We start from the raw sequence: 25,298 nt of genomic DNA, 5'->3' as shown, positions 1-25,298 counted from the left end.
TAGAGTCATATTCTCTCCCTTCATAGTAGTTACCCATATTTTTGGCTTATATATATAAGTTGTTCTCTCTTTAAAATTTTGAGATAGTTTCTTCTAACAGATTAAAATATACTCTAAATCTCTAGTATATGGTGTTTTCTATTCCCCTGCCTGATCACATCCTCTCCCTTTTTTTTTTCTTTATCTTTTTTCTTTTTTTAAATCCTCTTCTTTCTTTTTTCAAACAACTTCTTATCAATTCCTTTTATAAAATTTTTTATAATTTCCATTTTTACAGTCATATTCCATCCCTCATCATATCAACCCTTATTTTTGTACATATATAAGTTTTTCTTTCTTTAAAATTTTGGGAGGCACTTTCTTCTAACAGACCAAATACACCCCAAATCTAGTGTGTGGCACTGATCTATATACCAGCCTGATCATATTTGATCACATTCTGTTTTTTTTGTTGTTTTGTTTTCTTAGTCTTTGTTTTTATCTTTATCTTTTTCTTTTTTCTCTCTTTCCCTTTCTTATCCCACTGCTTCAGGTCTTTTCTGATTTGTTTAGAGTGTATTTTCTAGGGACGTGGTTACTCTGCTAGCATTTTGTTCTCTCATTAATCTATTCTCCTCTGCACAAAATGACAAGACGGAAAAAATCACCTCAGCAAAAAGAACAAGAGGTAGTACCAACTGCCAGGGACCTACTCAATACGGACATTAGTACGATGTCAGATCTAGAGTTCAGAATCATCACTTTAAAGATACTAGCTGGGCTTAAAAAAAATATGGAAGTTATTAGAGAAACCCTTTCTGGAGAAGTAAAAGAGCTAAAATCCAACCAAGTAGAAATCAAAAAGGCTATTAATGAGGTGCAATCAAAAATGGGGGCGCTAAGTGCTAGAATAAATGAGGCAGAAGAGAGAATCAGTAATATAGAAGATGAAATGATGGAAAATAAAGAAGCTGAGAAAAAGAGAGATAAACAACTACTGGATCACGAGGGCAGAATTCGAGAGATAAGCGATACCATTAGACGAAACAACATTAGAATAATTGGGATCCCAGAAGAAGAAGAATGAGAGAGAGGGGCAGAAGGTATAATGGAGCAAATTATAGCAGAGAACTTCCCTAATTTGGGGAAAGAAACAGGCATGACAATCCAGGAAGCACAGAGAACCCCTCTCAAAATCAATAAAAATAGGTCAACACCCCGACATCTAATAGTAAAACTTACGAGTCTCATAGACAAAGAGAAAATCCTGAAAGCAGCTCAGGAGAAGAGATATGTAACATACAATGGTAGAAACATTAGATTGGCAACAGACCTATCCACAGAGACCTGGCAGGCCAGAAAGGACTGGCAGGATATATTCAGAGCATTAAATGAGAAAAATATGCAGCCAAGAATACTCTATCCAGCTAGGCTGTCATTGAAAATTGAAGGAGAGATAAAAAGCTTCCAGGACAAACAAAAACTAAAGGAATTTGCAAACACAAAACCAGCCCTACAGGAAATCTTGAAAGGGGTCCTCTAAGCAAAGAGAGAGCCTAAAAGCAACATAGACCAGAAAGGAACACAGACAATATACGGTAACAGTCACCTTACAGGCAATACAATGGCACTAAATTCCTATCTTTCAATAGTTACCCTGAATGTAAATGGGCTCAATGCCCCAATCAAAAGACACAGGCTATCAGGCTGGGTTAATAAACAAGACCCATTGATATGCTGTCTGCAAGAGACTCATTTTAGAACCAAAGACACCCCCAGATTGAAAGTGAGGGGGTGGAAACCATTTACCATGCTAATGGACACCAAAAGAAAGCTGGGGTGGCAATCCTTATATCAGACAAATTAGATTTTAAACCAAAGACTGTAATAAGAGATGAGGAAGGACATTATATCCTACTTAAAGGATCTATCCAACAAGAAGATCTAACAATTGTAAGTATCTATGCCCCTAACATGGGAGCAGCCAATTATATAAGGCAATTAATAACAAAAGCAAAGAAACACATTGACAACAATACAATAATAGTGGGGGACTTGAACACCGCCCTCACTGAAATGGACAGATCGCCTAAGCAAAAGATCAACAAGGAAATAAAGACTTTAAATGACACACTGGACCAAATGGACTTCACAGACATATTCAGAACATTCCACCCCAAAGCAACGGAATACACATTCTTCTCTAGTGCCCATGGAACATTCTCCAGAATCGATCACATCCTAGGTCATAAATCAGGTCTCAACCGGTACCAAAAGATTGGGATCATTCCCTGCCTATTTTCAGAGCACAATGCTTTGAAACTAGAATTCAGTCACAAGAGGAAAGTCGGAAGGAACTCAAATACATGGAGGCTAAAGAGCATCCTCTGAAGAATGAATGGGTCAACCAGGAAATTAAAGAAGAATTAAAAAAATACATGGAAACCAATGAAAATGAAAACACAACTATTCAAAATCTTTGGGATGCAGCAAAGGCAGTCCTAAGAGGAAAGTATATAGCAATACAAGCCTTTCTCAAGAAACAAGAAAGGTCTCAAGTACACAACCTAACCCTACACCTAAAGGAGCTGGAGAAAGAACAACAAATAAAGCCGAAACCCAGCAGGAGAGAGAAATAATAAAGATCAGAGCAGAAATCAATGAAATAGAAACTAAAAGAACAGTAGAACAGATCAACGAAACGAGGAGCTGGTTCTTTGAAAGAATTAACAAGATTGATAAACCCCTGGCCAGACTTATCAAAAAGAGAAGAGAAATGACCCAAATCAACAAAATCATGAATGAAAGAGGAGAGATCACAACCAACACCAAAGAAATACAAACAATTATAAGAACATATTATGAGCAACTCTATGCCAGCAAATTAGATAACCTGGAAGAGATGGATGCATTCCTAGAGATGTATCAACTACCAAACTGAACCAGGATGAAATAGAAAACCTGAACAGACCTATAACCACTAAGGAAATAGAAGCAGTCATCAAAAATCTCCCAAAAAACAAAAGCCCAGGGCCAGATGGCTTCCCAGGGGAATTCTACCAAACATTTCAAGAAGAATTAATACCTATTCTTCTGAAACTGTTCCAAAAAATAGAAATGGAAGGAAAACTTCCAAACTCATTTTATAAGGCCAGCATTGCCTTGATCCCCAAACCAGACAAAGATCCCATCAAAAAGGAGAATTACAGACCAATATCCCTGATGAACATGGATGCAAAAATTCTCACCAAAATACTAGCCAATAGGATCCAACAGTACATTAAAAGGATTCTTCACCATGACCAAGTGGGATGTATCCCTGGGCTGCAAGGTTGGTTCAACATCCGCAAATCAATCAATGTGATACAATACATTAACAAAAGAAAGAACAAGAATCATATGATCCTCTCAATAGATGCAGAAAAAGCTTTTGACAAAGTACAGCATCCTTTCTTGATCAAAACTCTTCAGAGTATAGGCATAGAGGGTACATACCTCAATATCATAAAAGCCATCTATGAAAAACCTACAGTGAATATCATTCTCAATGGGGAAAAACTGAGAGCTTTCCCCCTAAGGTCAGGAACGCGGCAGGGATGTCCACTATCACCACTGCTATTCAACACAGTATTGGAAGTCCTAGCCACAGCAATCAGACAACAAAAAGAAATCAAAGGCATCCAAATTGGCAAAGAAGAAGTCAAACTCTCATTCTTTGCAGATGATATGATACTTTATGTGGAAAACCCAAAAGACTCCACCCCAAAACTGCTAGAACTCATACAGGAATTCAGTCAAGTGGCAGGATATAAAATCAATGCACAGAAGTCAGTGGCATTCCTATACACCAACAACAAGACAGAAGAAAGAGAAATTAAGGAGTCAATCCCATTTACAATTGCACCCAAAACCATAAGATACCTAGGAATAAATCTAACCAAAGAGACAAAGGATCTGTACTCAGAAAACTATAAAATACTCATGAAAGAAATTGAGGAAGACACAAAGAAATGGAAAAATGTTCCATGCTCATGGATTGGAAGAACAAATATTGTGAAGATGTCAATGCTACCTAGAGCAATCTACACATTCAATGCAATCCCCATCAAAATACCATCCACTTTTTTCAAAGAAATGGAACAAATCATCCTAAAATCTGTATGGAACCAGAAAAGACCCCGCATAGCCAGAGGAATGTTGAAAAAGAAAAGCAAAGCCGGCGGCATCACAATTCCGGACTTCCAGCTCTATTACAAAGCTGTCATCATCAAGACAGCATGGTACTGGCACAAAAACAGACACATAGATCAATAGAACAGAATAGAGAGCTCAGAAATGGACCCTCAACTCTATGGTCAACTCATCTTTGACAAAGCAGGAAAGAATGTCCAATGGAAAAAAGACAGTCTCTTCAACAAATGGTGTTGGGAAAATTGGAAAGCCACATGCAGAAGAATGAAACTGGACCATTTCCTTACACCACACACAAAAATAGACTCCAAATGGTTGAAAGACCTCAATGTGAGACAGGAGTCCGTCAAAATTCTAAAGGAGAACACAGGCAGCAACCTCTTTGACCTCAGCCGAAGCAACTTCTTCTAGAAACATCGCCAAAGGCAAGGGAAGCAAGGGCAAAAATGAACTATTGGGACTTCATCAAGATAAAAAGCTTTTGCAAAGCAAAGGAAACAGTCAACAAAACCAAAAGACAACCGACAGAATGGGAGAAGATATTTGCAAATGACATATCAGATAAAGGGCTAGTATCCAAAATCTATAAAGAACTCATCAAACTCAACACCCAAAGAACAAAGAATCCAATCAAGAAATGGGCAGAAGACATGAACAGACATTTTTCCAAAGAAGACATCCAAATGGCCAACAGACACATGAAAAAGTGCTCAATATCGCTCAGCATCAGGGAAATCCAAATCAAAACCTCAATAAGATACCACCTCACACCAGTCAGAATGGCTAAAATTAACAAGTCAGGAAACGACAGATGTTGGTGGGGATGTGGAGAAAGGGGAACCCTCCTACACTGTTGGTGGGAATGCAAACTGGTGCAGCCACTCTGGAAAACAGGATGGAGGTTCCTCAAAAAGTTGAAAATAGAGCTACCATATGATCCAGCAATTGCACTACTGGGTATTTACCCCAAAGATACAAAAGTAGGGATCCAAAGGGGTACGTGCACCCTGATGTTTATAGCAGCAATGTCCACAATAGCCAAACTGTGGAAAGAGCCAAGATGTCCATCGACAGATGAATGGATAAAGATGTGGTGTATATATATATATACAATGGAATATTATGCAGCCATCAAAAGGAATGAGATCTTGCCATTTGCAACGACGTGGATGGAACTGGAGGGAATTATGTTGAGTGAAATAAGTCAAACAGAGAAAGACATGTATCATATGATCTCACTGATATGAGGAATTCTTAATCACAGGAAACAAACTGAGGGTTGCTGGAGTGGGGGGTGGGGTGGGAGGGATGGGGTGACTGGGTGATAGACACTGGGGAGGGTATGTGCCCTGGTAAGCGCTGTGAATTGTGCAAGACTGTTGAATCTCAGATCTGTACCTCTGAAACAAATAATGCAATATATGTTAAAAAAAAAAAAAAAGAAGAAGAAGAAGGTAGTGGGAGGGGAAGAATGAAGCGGGGGAAATCGGAGGGGTAGACGAACCATGAGAGATGATGGACTCTGAAAAACAAACAGGGTTCTAAAGGGGAGGGGGGTGGGAGGATGGGTTAGCCTGGTGGTGGGTATTGAGGAGGGCACATTCTGCATGGAGCACTGGGTGTTATGCACAAACAATGAATCATGGAACACTTCATCTAAAACTAATGATGTAATGTATGGGGATTAACATAAGAATAAAAAATAAATAAATAAAAGAAAAGAGGACACAAAGTATGGTAGACAATAGTATACTAAGTATGACAGTATCAGATTTAAGGAGAGTTACAATCTCATTAAGAAGACACAGTACAATAGCAGTGCATGACAAATGTTCCCCCAGAGGCATGAGGAATGTTTTGATTTAAGAAGGTTAAGTTAAGAGTAGGCGCAGACCTTTAATAAAATTGTACATAGAAAGCCATGCACACAAAAGGTATTGAGTAATGCATACACGTTTCAGATGTGGTTAAAAGCCACTTACTAGTTAAATATTTAGCCAACATTCTAGAGAGAATCACATATTACTCTAGTTAATTTGAGAATAAATACAAATGCCCCTCTAAAGTACACTCTGCCCAAGTGCTTTAAAATGACCTTCTGTAGCAAGCCATTATTCAGCAATAATACAGCAATAAAAACTGTGGTGAGTTATGCTAGCTAGAAATCCATGTGCCTGTTTTAGTTTAAATATGAAAGAGTATAAGATATTCAAGATCAAATTTTATTCTTCTTTATTCAAAACCATTTATAAGTGCAGATGAATCATAAGCCTAGAGAAAACCTGGAAGCAATATGCCAAAACCATAGTGGTAATCTCCGAGGGATAGAAATGTGTATATTTTCCGTATTTTTCTTCATATTTATCCTAGTTTTCCAAAGATTTTTAGAAGAATAGATGCTATTTTAAATTATTTAAAAAACAAAATTTTATCATTTTGCTATGTTTTTTTTTAAATCTCTTATGAATGGGCGCCTGGGTGGCTCAGTTGGTTAAGCAACTGCCTTCGGCTCAGGTCATGATCCTGGAGTCCTGGGATCGAGTCCCGCATCGGGCTCCTTGCTCAGCGAGGAGTCTGCTTCTCCCTCTGACCCTCCCACCCCCCATGCTCTCTCTCTCTCTCATTCTCTCTGGCTCAAATAAATAAATAAAATCTTTAAAAAAAAATCTCTTATGAAAATGCCTAGTGAATCAAGTAGAAAGAGTACATGACAAAGAAAGTTCTGGAGTCTGGCTAGGCTTGACACACAAAATACGAGATGCTTTGTTAAATTTGAATTTCAGATAAACATCAAATAATATTTTAGTATACATATGTCTCATGAAATTATTTCAGACACACTTATATGAAATTCAAATTTAACTGGGCATTCTATGTTTTTATTTGCTGAATCTGGCAACTATATGCTGCCTAGTTCTATCCCTAGGTGTGTGACCTTAGAGAAGTCAACGATTAATTTAGGTTATCTTTTTTTTTTTTTAAAGGGAGAGAGAGAGCCGGGGTGGGCAGGTGGGGCAGAGAGAAAATCCTAAACAGGCTCCACACCCAGCGCAGAGCCCAATGCAGGCCTCGATGAGGGGCTCAGTCTCACAACCCTGATATCATGACCTGAGCCAAAATCAAAAGTTGGGACGCTTAACTGAGTCACCTAGGCACCCAATTAAATGAGGTTATCTTAAAGACCCTTTCTAGTTCTAATGTTTTATGACTCTAACATACAAGATGGCATAGACCACCAAAGACCTGAAAGTGATAGTACATGCTTGTGTTCACATCTTATCAAGATTTTCTGAAGGCCATATGACATTTTGTATGGCTTTCTTTTCTTTGTTCTTTTGAAACAAACTTCTTCAACTAGACTAGGTATTTTTTTGAGATTTTTTAGAAAATGGGAAATCTCAATTAGGTATGTAGGGAATGCTGGGCACATGCCTAGATCCCTCTTAAGGACCAAGGCACTCATTTCCCTAGCTGCTATGCTTGCTGGCTACATATAGCTCATAGCCAAGGGTGTTAACCTGCTCAGGGTAAGACCCCTTGTCCAGGGTAGCCCACATCCAGTGACCACTTCATGAGGAAGCAAAGGACCAGCTCTCTTGCCTCAATTCAGGACCATGACAGCTCCAGAATTTCCTGTGGGATCAGCTAAGGTCCTAGTAGTGACTACACAACAATTTAACTTCTTCCACTTATGTTACTTCCTTATAGGTGCTTTTTCCTAGAAAACTCCCCAATAACCCTCTTGCATACAAACCCTGCCTCAGAGTTTATTCCCTCTGCAGACATAAATTCAAATATGTAAAATGCCAACTTTCTAATAACATAACCGATTTGAAATGACATACAATATCATTGCTGCATAAATAACTAGAGATAATAAATATAATACACATAGAAATATTTATTCATACATAAATAAATTTGCCGAGGTTGGAGGAAATGATGAGGGAAGCCGAGATAATGGAATACCTAGCCTGGTGCTGGAAGTTAGCTCTTCCTAAGTGAAACAACAACTGAGGCTAGAATAAGGGAACCAGAGATGGAAACTCAAAGCCTCAAAACTGAAAGAAGAATGACAAGTATAGGCCTGTGGCATTAGGTAAAGACTGCTGGAAGAGGGCACCTGGGTGGCTCAGATGGTTAAGCGTCTGCCTTTGGCTCAGGTCATGATCCCAGGGTCCTGGGATTGAGTCCCGCATTGGGCTCTCTGCTCCTTGGGAGCCTGCTTCTCCCTCTGCCTCTCTCTCTCTGTCTCTCATGAATAAATAAATAAAATCTTAAAAAAAAAAAAAAAGAAGACTGCTGGAAGAGAGTACAGGGATCGTCTCACTCCTTATCCTTGTAACCATAATGGGCCACTTGCCTGCTCTGGGCTTCAGTTTCTTTACCTACAAAATGATGAGGTAGTGCAAGATTATTTCCAAGTCTTATCCCGTTCTAAAACAATATCCTATAATTATAATTTAAGATTCCCTGTCACTGACATGCCCCTGACAAGACTTCTTTATTCTTGGTATTTTACTTAAACCCAAAATTATAGTACTCTATGTGTGTGCGTTGGGGGAAAGGCATTGTGTTAATAAAGAAATTCAGTAAATTAATGTAATTTGTAACAGTACTAAACTAAATTACTAAATGTCACTTGAAAAGAATGAGTTTTTCATGCTTCTGCAACCCTATTCATTTGTTTCTATGTGTTTATATTCAATAAAAGTACGATGCTTTTTACACCCATTTTGCATTTAAGACATTCAATAATCAACATTTCACATGAACCAAAAATCCTTAAACATGTCAGCTAGAAGAAAATGCTGGAAAAACTGAGGTAACCTATTAGTAGAACTTTAGCTTTTCTTTAAACTGCTCTTGGGTGCCCTTTGACTTTACAAAATAAATTAGTGTCCATAGTGACACAAGAACATCACTATCCCATAATGCCTTCATTATTAACACTCCTTTCCAAAATATAAGATCTAATTATCCTGTGAATTTGCACCTGATCCCAGTGGGCTGGTCAGGTAACTGCTGGGATCTCAGCCTAGGCTAAGAGAGATTCAGAAGTGGGTGGAGGTTTCAGGCAATGGTGAGCCCAGAAAGAACTATCTACTCTTCCAAGTCCAAAGGGGCACTTGCTTGTTACTTCTGTGGTTGTAATCATTGCCATTACCATCAGTGTTTCTGCTCCTTCTTTCCTAATTGACCGAATGGGACACGATTCCTGAAATCTGGCTTGAGTACAGTGTAATTTCCTGATACCACTGCCTGGCTAGTAAATATTAAAGTAGAGGGGCATGTGTACAACATGCATATGGAAGTTACTGACACCCAGAGCCAAATTCTTACCAGTTCACAAATTTGTACTGGCACTTCCCAGTTGTTTATGCAAGATGTTTAAATCCACTCACTCAAATTTCTTTCCCTGTTGTCTTTCCCTTAATTAATATTGCTGGGGCGGGGGATAAAAAAAAAAGCCCAGAAAATCTCAAGTGCTCAAGTGTTTGTTTTCCCAGAAGCTGAGGAACGTTGACACAATTCCAATGCCTTTCATAATTACTGGAGATGAAAAAATGAATAGTTTATGATGCATGTCAACAAAATTGTTTCAGGAGACAAACTTTATTTTTCTAAGAATAAGAGAATACAAATAAATTTACTCCAAGAAGAACATGCTTGCATGCCTCTGTTTTAAAGTTCAGCTTGGACTTATTGATAACAAACATAAATCCTAGACTTCTAAGCAGTCCTACAATTCTATAGTTTCTTTTGTCTTTGTCTCAAGAAAATGCACATTGTTACTAAAAGCAGATACAGACATTGTTATAAAACTCAGCAGCTACATTTAGGTCAGAATAGGGTTACTATTAAACACATAGCAACACTGATCTACAAGGCAGGTAGAAAATAAATCAATTGAAACAAACTTTCCAATAAATTCTAGATTTATGCTGAGTAAGTGGCTTAAATCATGATCATTGGTTTAAAATGACAGTCCTTTTGTGTCCTGAGAATTCTGCGAGATTAGAGGAAAAAGTGATTTTTTTCACTAAAATATATTCTGCCTTATAAAGCAATGAGTTTTGCCTCTCATTTATTCATCGGAAACATACTATCTAAAAGCAAAATAATTAGCATTTCTTCCACTCTTCTTAATACCAATATTGTAGCCACTGAGGCCCTGTGTTTCTTGAACATGATCACTTTCATTATTGTCTTCAATTTAATGTCAGAATCCACTCATAAAAGCACTCTGCTTATTATTAACATGGGGGAGGAAAAGGGAAAGTTTTAACCCTGTTATTCTCAGAATAGAACTCTTCCTTTTCTTAAATTCTATCCCTTCCTTTCTCTAAATTTCTTTAAATTTTAATAAAAATGCTATATGGTCATTTCCAAAAATATTTATTGGGTCCCTACAATAATAATGATAATAGTACAACAACCACCACAATAATACCTAAGGTCTATCAAGTGTTTCCATGTGCCAGGCTCTCTTCTATGTGCTTTACATATACTCTCTCGTTTATCCTCGTAGTTTCTCCATGAGATAGAGACTGTTAAAGATATCCTCATTTAACAGTTTGGGAACCCAAGGCCCTGAGTCCTTCAGTGATTGGCCCAAGAAGGTCACACAGCTAAGAGGTGGTGAAACCAGGCTTAGCAAACATCCCATTTCCACAGATGCGTTAATATGCAGGCAACGGCAAAGCAATTAGTAATAATTACCTGACACATCAAAAAATGTCTGCGCCCGTCCGGTCCCTGCACTGCTGAGAGCAATGCATTCGTAGGCGCCTTCATCAGACAAAGTGACATTTTCAATCTCCCAGTTCACACTGGCAGATTCTCTGGGGTAACAAAATAGAGATCTTTTCAGTTATAACAAAAACAAGGCAAAGCTGAAAGTGGTGACTCCACTATTTTTTTTGAAATATTCATTATTAACACATTAACATGAAGAACAATGTAAAAATAAATGGATTAAACTGCAGAGTTCTTTATAGCTTAGGACACACCTTTTAATTAGAACATTAAGCTCTCTGAGCAAAAGGCACAACAAAGGCAATAAGATATGGAGTTTGTGAATTTCTTTAGGGAAACATTTTCTGGTTGTGTCAAAATACAAGATAATGAGTTAATAGAGAAACACTCCTTAAATCCTCTCTCCCTCCATATTATTTCCAGTTTTGGATCATGTTCGGTGGAGGTTCTTAGCCAAAATGAATTCAACCAGGTAATTCGTAAGTTTAAAAGTAGAAAATAGACTTTTGGATTCCAAAAAGATAAGTTCTCTTTAACTTTCTTATGTGTAAGCTCCACATAAGGTTACAGAAACTATCTGGTTCAACCTGTGTATACATTGAGAAAAGAAAAGAAAATTATCAGTTTTATTATCAAACTGTCATTTAGGTTTAAAAAAAAATCCCTTTGCTATAATATTTATCCATTCATTTAATAAATACTATTCTTTGTCCTTTAACACTCTTCAAATTGTTTCTCATTCTCTGGAGGTGTCTTAGTAATAGATATATTTAATCCTAATAGATATTTAATATCTAATTAATAGATAAAATATTTATAAGATTCTAGTAATCTACAAAACAGGCATTATCTTATTTTAAAATATAATTGAAAATCATAACGATTTTCATAATTTTTTTCTTACATTCACCCATAGCTATTTATAACCTTAAACATTCAAGACAGATGAGATGAAAAGCCCATTGCAGTCAAGACACCTTCCACTGGAGTCTGAAAGTGGTGTGAGATATAATATCAGTAATGACTCCAGATCTCTTGCTTTCCAGACAAACCATACCTGTCATCAAAAAACCATGAAGAACTTACTGAGCTCTTAATGTGTATTTAGCACATTAGACTTTGTAAGAGAAAGCGAAGTCATAGGTTCCTGTCATCAGAAAAGTGGGAGAATGAGCAAAGTCATTGTTCCATATACTTTAGTAACCGAGAATATTCATTTTAGTTAGTTTCTTTTCAGTTGTGTATGCATTAGATGTCAGTGGTCCTGTGACATTCAGAAAGAAAGGGATTATGAGTTGACTCTAACCCCTAGTGATCACCTAAGCTATATCTTTTGTGCTTAATAGCAGTAAACTGAGTCCAGGTTTATAACTGTCATTGTCTAGGAGGTACTGGTAAATTCCGGGAAGGCAGGAGTTTGAAATACATGCAGTCATTTGTGTTTTCTGCAATGCCTACTTCACAGCCAAGCATATATTAGGATTCATCAAAAACTTAGACACATGGAAATTTTAGAACAGATAGTGGCAGTTCTTCCAGTCCCAAGTCCTCTGTTTTAGAAACAACTAAGTTGAGATTCAGGAAGAAGGATAAGTGATTTATTCAAAGGCACACAGCCAGTGTTGGATTGCTTGAAGAATATTCTTTACAGTGATACTTGCTCCTCTCTTATTTATGAAATATTACATGAAAATAATTCTCTTGTACCATATCATCTTCTCAGTTAACATTAAAATTATATGGCCACCATAAGAAGTTTTGAAGGCATTGCCTTTGGAATAAGGAAAGAACATGTCAAATACAAATGTGTCCTGTTGCTCATGCAAACTAATTCTCTTCTTACATCCCCTAGTGACCATAGCGACTCACATAACAAAGATTAAGTCACATGTCCCAAGCTGTTAGGAAATCTAGGGCAGAGACGTGTGAGTGAATCAGGGTGAGAGTATCAATCCATCACCACCCATGCCAAATTCTGTCTTTAGCCTCTCACAACCAAAGAGCTTAATATATGTCAGCAAGGCTTGTCAGATCTCTGAGCCACAGAGCTGGAAAAATGAGAGAAAGAATTCTTGTGGCTTACCTCCCAGGAATTGTGTGGAATTAATGAATTAATGTTTATAAAGAATCTCAAGTGTCTCTGAAATATGTTACTATTTAAACATGAAGCAGAATGGATTTGATTTCATCAGGAAATTATGTAGCTTCAACATTTGATACCCTGGTCAGTTACATTGCTGGTTATTAAACATGGAGCTAAGGGAATCATCAAGATATACTATATAAAAAAATAGCAAGAAATAATACAGTTCAATCTTTAAGTAGTGGAATTTTTTTCTAAGGCTTTACTGAAGATTCCTGCCATAGTTTTTATTTAAAATGACCCATAAAGAGATAAAATAGGTTAATACTGTCAAATATTTAGCATCTTATGGAAGTTATTTATATTAATATTGAATTAACAGCATATAAGTTTTGTAAAATAATTCCTACAGTTTTTGCCAAATGCAGTTTGTTTCATTAGTAAGTTAAAAAAAACAAACATTTTCCAGAAATCATCTTCCAGTTTTCAAGGTCTACTTAATTTTATCATAGATTATATTTATCTAAAAACAATCACCCATCTTCACAAGAAAGTCAGTGCCTTCTTGTCCACTCCCATTGATTGCTAAATGCAGTAGCCACACATACTCCCACTCCACCTGTTTCCCCCCAGTACACTCCCCTCCCCTAACCCTCTCCCCTTCCCTGCTCCTCCAGCGTCGCTGGCTTCCTTCCTATCTTTCTTTCCCACATGCCAGTGAGCATCTGCATTTACTGTTCCTATTGTGCAAATGCTTTTCCCTAGATATCTGCATGACCATCTCTCACCATGTTTAGGTGAATTTCCAAATTGCAACTAAGCCAAAACCACATGCACCCCAACTACCAGAATTAATCTAATCTCAATTAATCTGCTCTACATTTTGCTACAGCACTTAATCAGATTCACTTACCAGAACACTTTAAATTATATTCAGAGACTTGCTTGCCCCAAGGCCAACAAAGCTTAAACTTTTCTCTTTTGCAAGGACCCTTCCAAGATTTGGTACTTAACTTTTTATTCATAATTTTGTATTGTTCATCTTAACAAGAGATCCTCAAGGGGCACCTGGGTAGCTCAGTCAGTTAAGCGTCTGCCTTTGGCTCAGAACATGATTCCAGGGTTCTGGGATCAATCCTGCATGGGCTCCCTGCTGAGCGGGGAGTCTACTTCTCCCTCTCCCACTGCTGCTACTCCCCTTGCTTATACTCTCTCTCTGTCAAATAAATTTTTAAAAAAAACAAACAAGAGACCCTCAAGTTATATAAAATTCAATATCCTATAAAACCTGAATCAACCCTTGAATGAATTCTAGCATTTATTAAATTAACATATTATATGTTTTCTGTCTTTCTCCATTACAATGTAAGCTCCATAAGGGCACAGACTTGTGTCTGTTTTGTTTGCTGCCATATTCTAAGACTATGAAACAAATGAGAATTTCCAATGAAAAAGCACATTAAGTATCTATTTGTATTTAGATGTTTAATTTTGTCTATAATTGCTAATAAAAACATGTACGCACTTTAAATACTGGTCTATTCCAAGCGTAAGTCCATTTCTGACAAAGCTCAGGGTAAAGGGTAAAAGACTCTCAACAGAGCAGGGAATTCGGCCTGGCTGCAGATAGTATCCTGGGGTTTTCTTGGGCATTGTAACTTTGGGAGCATCTAGGAAGAAAAGAACATAGGCAACAAGATCACAATGTTATTGGGTACTTCCTGTTAATGCATTCAAAAGCTTCATACTTTAATTATTCCAGTAAATCCTCTTCATTCCAATTAATCTAAATCACTAAAACCCACTTTAATTATCTTTCTTTGTTCAAACCTTATTAATTTCTGGATCTCTCCATGGACCCCTTACTAAAGTATTCATTAAATCTAAGACTCTATTTTTAAGACACATTATTTTGGGGGCCATCAAGATAGAAAAGAAAAAGCTACCAAATTAGTTACCATACTTCATCAATTGTAGAACCTATTTTTATTTCAAAAATGTAAATATATGAAAAGAACCCACATGCCTTAGAATTGAATGCAAAAGGTAATTGTTTTCCCCAAAATAATGGGAAAAGTTGATTTTTAAGAATCCAATAGGTTTTATAGTATTCAGTTTAGGGGCTAAGACAACTAAACTTTGAATACTGTATATGAAGAAATACTGACAGTTCTATTCTCACCATTTGACAATGATTAAAGACTAGCTACACAGTTGTTTCTGAATTTCCCAAATTACAATCTTATGTATAAATGATAAATTGTTGTCCCTCAATCCAATACTACAATATTAGAAACAATAAAGATTTGTCTATCCACAACTCTAGCTATAGTTCTAAATTTTGATCAGAGTTGTCATTAGCCTTGAGAAATAGCACAAATATAAAAATTGAAATGCTATCTCATATCTCTAAATAATCCCTAATCTCTGATCTTATCTCTATATCATAGCAAATATAGGAGTAACTAGCTTACCAATTAACTAACTGCCAACTTATCACATAAAGATAGAATCATCACCAGTTGTTTACAATGAATTACTGTTCATGAAGTAGGTTTCTGACAATCACATATAAATATTTAACCCATTTGGCCCATTTAGGTAGCTTGATCAAACATTACACATGTGTGCCAGGCTTTTTTTGGGGGGGTGGGGGAGTAAGAGCACCAGAATTTCCCAGTTCCAGTTCTCACACTGAGTGAAGCAATCAAAATTTTCAGATCTGCAATCAGTGAGACTTATGAAACTTTGAATGTGCTTTTTATGATTAAGAAAAATTGTGTTACCTAAATATAAATGCCCATCAATTCAATAACCCAGTAATAATGTGAAGATATTATTTTTTTACTTTATATTTCATTCTGTTAGGACCACATCACTCCCTTAAACTATCAATACTCCAGTGTTCAATAAAATGATGTCTCACCTGGGATGATATTAGAGAAGGAAACACTTGATACCCTCTGGAAAAGATAATCATCCTTATCATAGCCTGTTACTTTGAGAAAGAAAGCTTCATTTGGTGGTATAAAGTCAGAAATATTCCACAAGCCATAAGGTTTTCGGTCTGGGTAGTATTTAACAGGAATAGTCTTAAGAGAACTGCCTGAGATACTCAGAAGTTCAAGACGATCTACTCTGGCTGGGATGGAAATTCCAGAAGTATTCAGCAGCACATAGGTAGGTATTCCTACGAGAGAAAGGCTTTGTTATTATTTACAAGTAACATGGAATTGAGGTCATATATCAAATAAATTTTTGCATTATAACAACAGATAAGTATCATAAGTATGAGTACTACAAACTGTCTTACAAATTGTGGCTTAAACATTTACAGAAACTTTGGAAATCCTAATAATTATTTGTATGGTATTTTAACAATATGTATACATGGAAAAACTAAAATTGTGAATACTGTGTTACATGATGTTTAATAACATGAATATTTAATTTTTAAAGACTCACTATTTGTAGCTTTCTAGTAACTGCAGCAATAAAATAAATGAACAATAAAAAAAAGAAATTTGAAGAGTCACAGTAAGATTAAGCATGTTTTCACTATAAAACTATAATCTTGCACGAATAAAATAAGAAAAACAAGCTATAAGAAGTGGCAATAATTTTATCTTTGAACATACAATAATACATGATGTCTAATTTTTTTAGCTATTACACACATAAAATCCACATTTTCACTTTAACAACAAGGCAAATTATAGATGTTAGTAAAAAGCCTCAATATCTAGGTCAGTAGTTTCAAAAGTTCAGTAAGTTTAGGAATCAACTGGGGTGCTTGCTATAGTGCATATTCCTGGGTCTAACCTAATTCAGTTCTAATTCAGGAGATCTGGGGTGGGTCCTGGGAATCCTAATTTTTAACAAGCTCTCTGATTAATTTCAATATCACTGGTCTTGGAACTAGACATTGAGAAAAAATGACTAGGCCAAGAATACAATCATGTTTAAAGTAAAGATGCTATGTTTCCCAATTTTGTTAAATACTACAAAATTATAAAATTACAGAGAGTTCGAGAAATATTTTGCACTTGGATATCTACCATGTCCATTTTGGTAATATGTACATACAAACCTTGCACCGGTCTGCTGACTGTTTTTTTGAAGTCCAGGGTGGGTTTTCTAGAAAAACCAGCTCGGAAATCAATAGTACTAAGGCCAGTGATGCGAACAGAGTGCCTTCCACTGCTAGAAGTCTGAAAAATGTTTAAAGAGAAATCCCATCAGTTGATCCAGGTTACCAGTACAATAAACACTAACCAGTACGGGAAACTACAGAGTGTTTAATTAGGACTGATGTCCAATAATTGAAGCTCTGATCTGGGTGTTCTAAACTTAACTGGGATTCTACATCTTAAATGCAAGTTTTATAATACATACCCCAAGGGACTGCCCTAAAATAAAATTCAGTAATACACTGCAAGCCAATGTTAAAAGATAATAGGTGTTTACCCAAAGAACAAATAATCCAATCAAGAAATGGGCAGAAGACATGAACAGACATTTTTCCAAAGAAGACATCCAAATGGCCAACAGACACATGAAAAAGTGCTCAACATCACTCGGCATCAGGGAAATACAAATCAAAACCTCAATGAGATATACCACCTCACACCATCAGAATGGCTAAAATTAACAAGTCAGGAAACGACAGATGTTGGCGGGGATGCGGAGAAAGGGGAACCCTCCTACACTGTTGGTGGGAATGCAAGCTGGTGCAGCCACTCTGGAAAACAGTATGGAGGTTCCTCAAAAAGTTGAAAATAGAGCTACCATATGATCCAACAATTGCACTACTGGGTATTTACCCCAAAGATACAAATGTAGGGATCCGAAGGGGTATGTGCCCCCCGATGTTTATAGCAGCAATGTCCACAATAGCCAAACTGTGGAAAGAGCCAAGATGTCCATCGACAGATGAATGGATAAAGAAGAGGTGGTATATATATACAATGGAATATTATGCAGCCATCAAAAGGAATGAGATCTTGCCATTTGCAACGACGTGGATGGAACTGGAGGGTGCTATGCTGAGTGAAATAAGTCAATCAGAGAAAGACATGTATCATATGACCTCACTGATATGAGGAATTCTTAATCTCAGGAAACAAACTGAGGGTTGCTGGAGTGGGGGTTGGGGTGAGAGGGATGGGATGGCTGGGTGATAGACACTGGGGAGGGTATGTGCTATGGTAAGCGCTGTGAATTGTGCAAGACTGTTGAATCACAGATATGTACCTCTGAAACAAATAATACATTATATGTTAAGAAAAAAAAAAGAAGAAGAAGATAGCAGGAGGCGAAGAATGAAGGGGGGGAATCAGAGGGGGAGATGAACTATGAGAGATGATGGACTCTGAAAAACAAACTGAGGGTTCTAGAGGGGAGGAGGGTGGGAGAATGGGTTAGCCTGGTGATGGGTATTAAAGAGGGCACGTTCTGCACGGAGCACTGGGTGTTATGCACAAACAACGAATCATGGAACACTACATCAAAAACTAATGATGTATGGTGATTAACATAACAATAAAAAAATAAAAAAAAAAGATAATAGGTGTTTAGTCACCAGTGAATAGCCCTGAAGTTAATCTGTAAAAGCTCCACGGGGATACAGATCTTTGTTTTGTTCACAGTGATTTACATAGTAGATGTTTAGCAATATCGATGAAATGAACAAATGACTAAATCTTCTCCCCTAAACACCATCCAGGTTTGATTCTGGAAAATATTTCCTTTTTCTTTGCCTCTGGGAAGATACAGCTAGGACAAGCACAAGAGTTGACCACTATCCAGATTTGAGCCAACCAGCATCCCCAGCTCAGCAGTCTCCTTGCCAAGGCACTGGGTGCTCGAGACACAAATGTGAATGAAACATGGTCCCTCTCCTCTAAGAGCTCATGGCTGGTGAGGAAGACATGGAGAAATAGAAATCTTTAATATGATGCAGTATTAGAAATACATAAAAGATACACAGAAATACATAAAAGGAACAAACTAGCCTATAGTTACTAGGATGATGACTGAACTAAATATTGAATGATAACTCAGCACTGAAGTGACTCACATGTGCATAAATAATAAATAATTTGGATGAGGGCCACAGGATAAAATAATAACACTAATATTTATTGGGCACTTCCTGTATGTCAGACTCTTTAAATATATTGGCTTATTTAATTCTCATTACAATCCTATCAGATATATATCATCATTATCACCATTGCACAAATAAGGAAGTAGCTTCCCAAGTTCAGGAGGCTTCCTAACTACAGAGGTGGGGTTTTAATGGAAAGATCAGGCTCCAGGGTCTTCACCACTGTGCTACATTGTCTTTCAAGGGCAAGATAAGTCAGAGTTAGGGATGCCTGGGTGGCTCAGTTGGTTAAGGGTCTGCCTTTGGTTCAGGTCAGGATCCCAGGGTCCTGGGATCGAGCCCCGCATTGGGCTCCTTGCTCAGTGGGGAGCCTGCTTCCTCTGCCTGCCGCTCCCCCTGCTTGTGCTCTCTCTCTCTTTCCCTCTGACAAATAAATAGATAAAATCTCTTAAAAAAAAAAAATATAAGTCATAGTTAACTCAGAGTTAGCCTCTACCTCAGTATCTTTCAAAATATGACCTGAGCAACTACATCTACAGCTACACAAAATCACTCAGGTTTTCTCTTGAAAATGTAGACTTCTGAGCTCCAGTCCAGATTTACTGGATCAGAATCTTTGGTGAGTGGCATCTACATTTCAAAAACCCGCCCAACATTTATGAACAAGAGTTCACCATTATTTTATTACATTTATCACCAAGATTTTCTCTCAAAATAAAATGACCACATGATAGTAGCATTAATAGAATGCATTAGAAATATATGTGCCTATATTATATATAATTATACATGAAATTTTAATCTGGTGAACAGCCAGATGAAGCCACACCATGATTAAAAACATGCCACCTCCAGGGTTCTCCAAACTACACAGCTTTCCCGAAATCACTGTGGTTCCTTGTTATTTTGCAATGAGGAGAGGAAAGATGAGGAGATATGTCCCTTTTGCTACCAAATTTTTTTCTCATTAAACAGAACATGCAGGGGCACCTGGGTGGCTCAGTCGTTAAGCGTCTGCCTTCGGCTCTGGTCATGATCCCAGGATCCTGGGATCGAGCCCCGCATCGGGCTCCCTACTCGGCGGGAAGCCTGCTTCTACCTCTCCCACTCCCCCTGCTTGTGTTCCCTCTCTCGCTGTGTCTCTGTCATATAAATAAATAAAATCTTAAAAAAAAAAAACAAAAAACAGAACATGCAAAAACCCCAAAAGAAAAAAAAAAGGAAAAGGAAAGTGAAGGAAAAGAAAAGACCCATATCTCCATAAAAATAGGTTTGTTGTACTCTTCTTGTAAAGGATGCTGCTAATTACTACAGCCCACTTTCCTAAGGGTTACAAAGGACTGTATGTGCAAGTGTAGGGGTCTCAGTACCACCACTTATTCTATTATTTCTAAAGGAAAACGTGTCATGCATTCCATATAATAAAGCAAAAAAAGGGATGGGGAGGGGATATGGACCATGACCCAATTTTATCTTTTTTTTTTTTTTAACTAGACTCCGTGCCCAATGTGGGACTTGAATTCACAACTCTGAGATCAAGACCTGAGCTGAGACCAAGAGTCAAATGCTCAACCAACTGAGCCACCCAGGTGCCCTCCATGATCCAATTTTAAAATCAGGATTTCCTAAGGGTTATATGAAACCTTACTAAGTCTAATTTCAACTGTTTTAGATCACATAGTGCTTTATTGAAGACACTATTGCCTACTGATTTCATGTGAAGACAATCAGAAGGATCAATATTATGATGACTTGATTTATATTTGTTCACTGACATCATATAATATCATTACTTGCCTTGCTGCTCAGAAAGTCTCTATGGTAAAATGGCTGTTGAGGTTACCAAGGGTACATATGACCCATAATTTGCCAAATGACTGCCATCAAGTGTTAATTTATCTGGCAAATGTTCTGTGCATATATTAACTGACAAAGAGTCTGTTTTAAGAGTGGTGCTTAATAGTTAAGTGAGAGGGACACCTGGGTGGCTCAGTTGGTTAAGCGGCTGCCTTCGGCCCGGGTCATGATCCCAGGGTCCTGGGATCGAGTCCCATATTGGGCTCCTTGCTCAGCAGGGAGCTTGCTTCTCCCTCTCTTTCCCTCTGCTTGTGCTCTCTCTGTCAAATAAATAATAAAATCTTAGGGCGCCTGGGTGGCTCAGTTGGTTAAGCGGCTGCCTTTGGCTCAGGTCATGATCCTGGAGTCCCTGGATCGAGTCCCGCATCGGGCTCCCTGCTCGGCGAGGAGCCTGCTTCTCCCTCTGACCCTCCCCCCTCTCATGTACTCTCTCTCATTCTCGCTCTCTCAAATAAATAAATAAATCTTTAAAAAAAATTAAAAAAAAAAATAAAATCTTAAAAAAAAATCATCTAAGTGAGAAAATTAGAAATTACCCATGCTTGAAAATATCACATTTTCCATTACTAACCAATACACTAAAAATAAAGCAGAGTTGATGAATAGGGAGCTCCTTATAACCTCTATAAAATTATTGTAAAATAAATTAATTTTGATATTTAAAATATACTAATTAACAAAGTATGTTGAAATAAGGATGTAGTTTTCCTATTCTCTGAGCAATGCCAAAAATATGAAGGGTAAAATATTTTAACTTCATGTTTTTATATTATACTATAAACAGTAGGAATATCTGCATAGAATTTAAAAGGGTTTGTAAATAAAAGATATTTCCAAGTAAGTAAGTTTTCATGCAAAATTATATCCAACTCTGTATTAATCAGGGTAATGTGAGCAAAGAACATCACAAATAAACCAAAATTATGGTTTAAAAAAATAATAAAAATAAGAAATTTAAACTATTAGTTAAAAATGGCCTCTGACACTCATGCATGCATTTATCATTTTTAATCATTCTCTTAAAAGAATTACAGTAATACTTGGATAGTATTTTGGGAACACAAAACATCACATTAAAATGTCTTTATAAGAAAGTGCCATAGGGGCACCTGAGTGGCTCAGTTGGTTAAGCAGCCGACTCTTGATTTCAGCTCAGGTCCGTGACCTCAGGGTCTTTGGATCAGCCCCACATGGGGCACTGCACTGAGCGCGGAGTCTGCTTCTTTCCCTCTCCCTCTGCCTCTTCCTCTTCCCCCGAATCACAAGTTTTCTCTCTCTCTTTCTCTAAAATAAATGAATAAATCTTAAAAAAAAAAAAGAAAGTGCCATAGTTTACTTTATAACTTTAGTCTGTTTTCTTAAGGTAAACTATTATTTTAGTCTGTTTCTTAGCTGAGCTCCCTTTTTCAAATATTAGTGTTAATAAGAACAGAAAGGTCCTATTAATGATGGTAAAATGAACAAGGAAATGGACAAAGGGGAAGAAAGAAATATTAACATATACCAAATGCATACTGTACAACAGGCTATCTTTTATATAAATAATCACTTTTGATCTTTACAAAAGCCCCTGTATGGGAGTATATTATCCTAATTTCATAGATCAGAGAGATTAAGTAATTTGCTCAAAGTCATAGATACAGCAGGTGGCAGAGCTGTGTTATGAACTCAGTGAGGCTCCAGGAACCAATTTCAGTAGCCACCCCATGCTTTCTCATGATTATTGCAGTGGATTTGATTATGCTGGTTTCAGGGAATACACTAAAATAGGCTGAACTGCTCTACCTAATAGGAGAGTAATGTGGAGCTTCCAAGACTATTCAGAGGAGAGAAGCAGAGGCATAATGGGAGAAGAGGAAGGATGGGGGCAAGAAGAGAGCAGAAGGAGACAAGGTGCTTCAAGACATAACACCAAACCTACATATAGTTAAATCTACTAAACGCACAAAAGTCTTATTATTAGTGGACTTCCTGTGATATTTTTGATGAGGCTGAGCTTTGCCCTGCATTAAAGTACAGAAGTTATAATCAACACACAAATAATCAGGAGACAAGGAGACCATAAGAAAGTAAGCTTTCAGGAAACTCCAGAAATGTTGGGAGAAGGCTCTGGACTCTCACATGTTATGGACATAGTGGGGTTGGAGGAGAACCAATCGCATGAAGGTCTTGGAGGGACAAAAAATATTCAGCTAATTCTGCAATTGAGTCAGAGAGGTAGTCCAGCTGTATATTCCTTCCCTTTCTTTTCCCCTTCAAATTAGTCTAGCCATTTTAGTATCATTTTTATTTATATATAATAAAATCAGTAAGACCATAATTACTGATTTAATGTTTTTCTATGTGGTCTTTACATCATGTAGATTTATATCATGTGGGTTATTTGAATTTGACTCCAAAAAGCATCTATCCACCACAGAATATCTTGAAGTATCATTTCTGCACAGAGCCACCCTAACCTCATGGCTTCTGCAGTTAAGAAGAGGGAAATCTAGCAGCAGCACGACAGCTCCAACCATAACAGGAAAATTTCTAGACACTAGACACTACATGGGATTTGTATGGGCTAGAAACTCTGAGAACTGTATTTCATACAGTACATTTATTCATGCAATTCATAATAGATTATTATGAACTTTATTCTGAATTACACTGAATTACCGTCTGAATTCAATGTCATGATTTCAAAATTACTCTGAATTCATTATTACTCTGAATTGCAAACGTCATGCTTGTTAAGTTGTGGAAGGGTCTGAGTCAGGAATATTAAGTGTGAGCAGAGCAGAGGCAAAGATAAAATTATACTAGGTATCTGCTGGCATCCTAAAATCGGTCAACAGGTAACCATGATCCACAAAGGAGTAAGAGAAAAGAAGGAGCAGAGTAGACCCGAGTCTAGGTTTCTGAATTGGAGTGAGTCTATGAGGAGTCAAAGACAGACTCAAGTACCGTGAAACAAGCACCATGGAGAGCTCCAGGAAAAATGAGTTACTCCTCTGATCTCTTCCCGGTCAGCTCTATTGCAGATGGATCTACTTCTTAGTTTAAGCATGAAGGCCTATTAAATACCTCTCTTTATGGAAAGTCCCTTAAGGGAATAACTACATCATATTCATCATCTACAAAATATTACTCAATAGGTACTTAACAAGTGTAGGTTTAACAAATGATATTAAAGCCCTCTAAATGCCTAATGTTGGTACTTTTCCTTAGATTCCTTAAGAACCAGTGAATGCCAGATTCATCAAGAACCTATCGAATTTTTCTAGAAGCATTGTGTTTAGTAGGTTCACACGTTATTTCATATAATCCTACTGCATCCAAAGATGATTTTAAAGCACCATAAAGAAATTGAGGGTTGCAGAAAGGGAGGCGGGTGGGGGGATGAGGTAACTGTGTGATGGGCATTAAGGAGGGCATGTGATGTGATGAACACTGGGTGTTATACACAACTAATGAATCATTGAACGCTACATCAAAACTATATGTTGGCTAATTGAATTTAAATTTTCAAAAAGAAAAAAAAAAGAAACTGATGTTCAAATAAATGATTACTTGCCTAGGTTTAGATAGCAAGTTCAATGGCAACCATTTGAAGTTCAGTGTTATTTCCATAGGACCTAAGTCTATGCACAGCATTTTAGGATAACAATCTCTGGGTTGATCTCGACACTATAGTGTAGTAGACAATAATACCCTTCAACTATTCATTTACCACTGTTACATTTCTAAATATGTTTTCATTTAGGAGAGGTCAGTTAGTGGAGTGTTTAGTAAACTCCTTTCTGGGGAGAAAAAGCTTTAATTTTTGGCATTTGCCAATTTCTGTGGTATAAATACTACCACCATGGCTGATTTCAAGCTCCTCACATGACGTTACTGAATAGAGAGGTGGAAAGAGAAAGTGTGTAATTTCCTCTCTATGAGCCATTACGAGCTAGATCCAGTATACCACTAGGCCTTGATAATAGGGAATAAAGTGTGTCTATCACTCACAGAGATGTCTGTGTCATCCCAGAAGTGATACAAATTCCTTTTTCTAAAAATTCAATGCACATCCTCCAGTCTTTTCCCCCACTATAACAACTGAAGAGGCTGAATGTTCTAAATTATGGTGGAGCCTCCATCAGCTTGGGTTCTTGAGTGTCTGTGTAAAGCAGAACATCTTGTCAACACTGAAAGGGCATGTAACATTAGTAAAGAATTAGCTTTCTTGTATTAAGCCAGTGAGAATTCCTACTACTACTAAATGCGAAACCTGTCCTAAGTTGAATTAAAATCTGATTGATAGAGCTGGCCTTGATTTCTCTTTCCTAAAGA

General features: G+C 37.3%; 1 protein-coding gene across 2 annotated transcripts in view; it reads right to left on the bottom strand.

Moving 5' to 3' along the window:
- Positions 1 to 25,298, bottom strand: part of HMCN1 (hemicentin 1) — a 482,021-nt gene that overhangs the window by 266,690 nt on the left and 190,033 nt on the right. For both annotated transcript variants that reach the window (XM_035010675.1, XM_035010676.1), the window contains exons 7-10: positions 17,103 to 17,223; positions 15,939 to 16,202; positions 14,538 to 14,682; positions 10,894 to 11,015 (exon numbers count right to left, since the gene is read on the bottom strand). In XM_035010675.1, coding sequence (XP_034866566.1) covers positions 10,894 to 11,015; positions 14,538 to 14,682; positions 15,939 to 16,202; positions 17,103 to 17,223 — 652 coding nt within the window. The remainder of the gene's footprint in view (positions 1 to 10,893; positions 11,016 to 14,537; positions 14,683 to 15,938; positions 16,203 to 17,102; positions 17,224 to 25,298) is intronic.

Source organism: Mirounga leonina, unplaced genomic scaffold, assembly GCF_011800145.1.
Source record: "Mirounga leonina isolate KUSES-001 unplaced genomic scaffold, KU_Mleo_1.0 Mir_154, whole genome shotgun sequence".
Lineage (NCBI taxonomy): Eukaryota > Metazoa > Chordata > Mammalia > Carnivora > Phocidae > Mirounga > Mirounga leonina.
The sequence above is the reverse complement of the archived record's forward strand: the minus strand, read 5'-3'. Positions and strand labels throughout refer to the sequence as shown.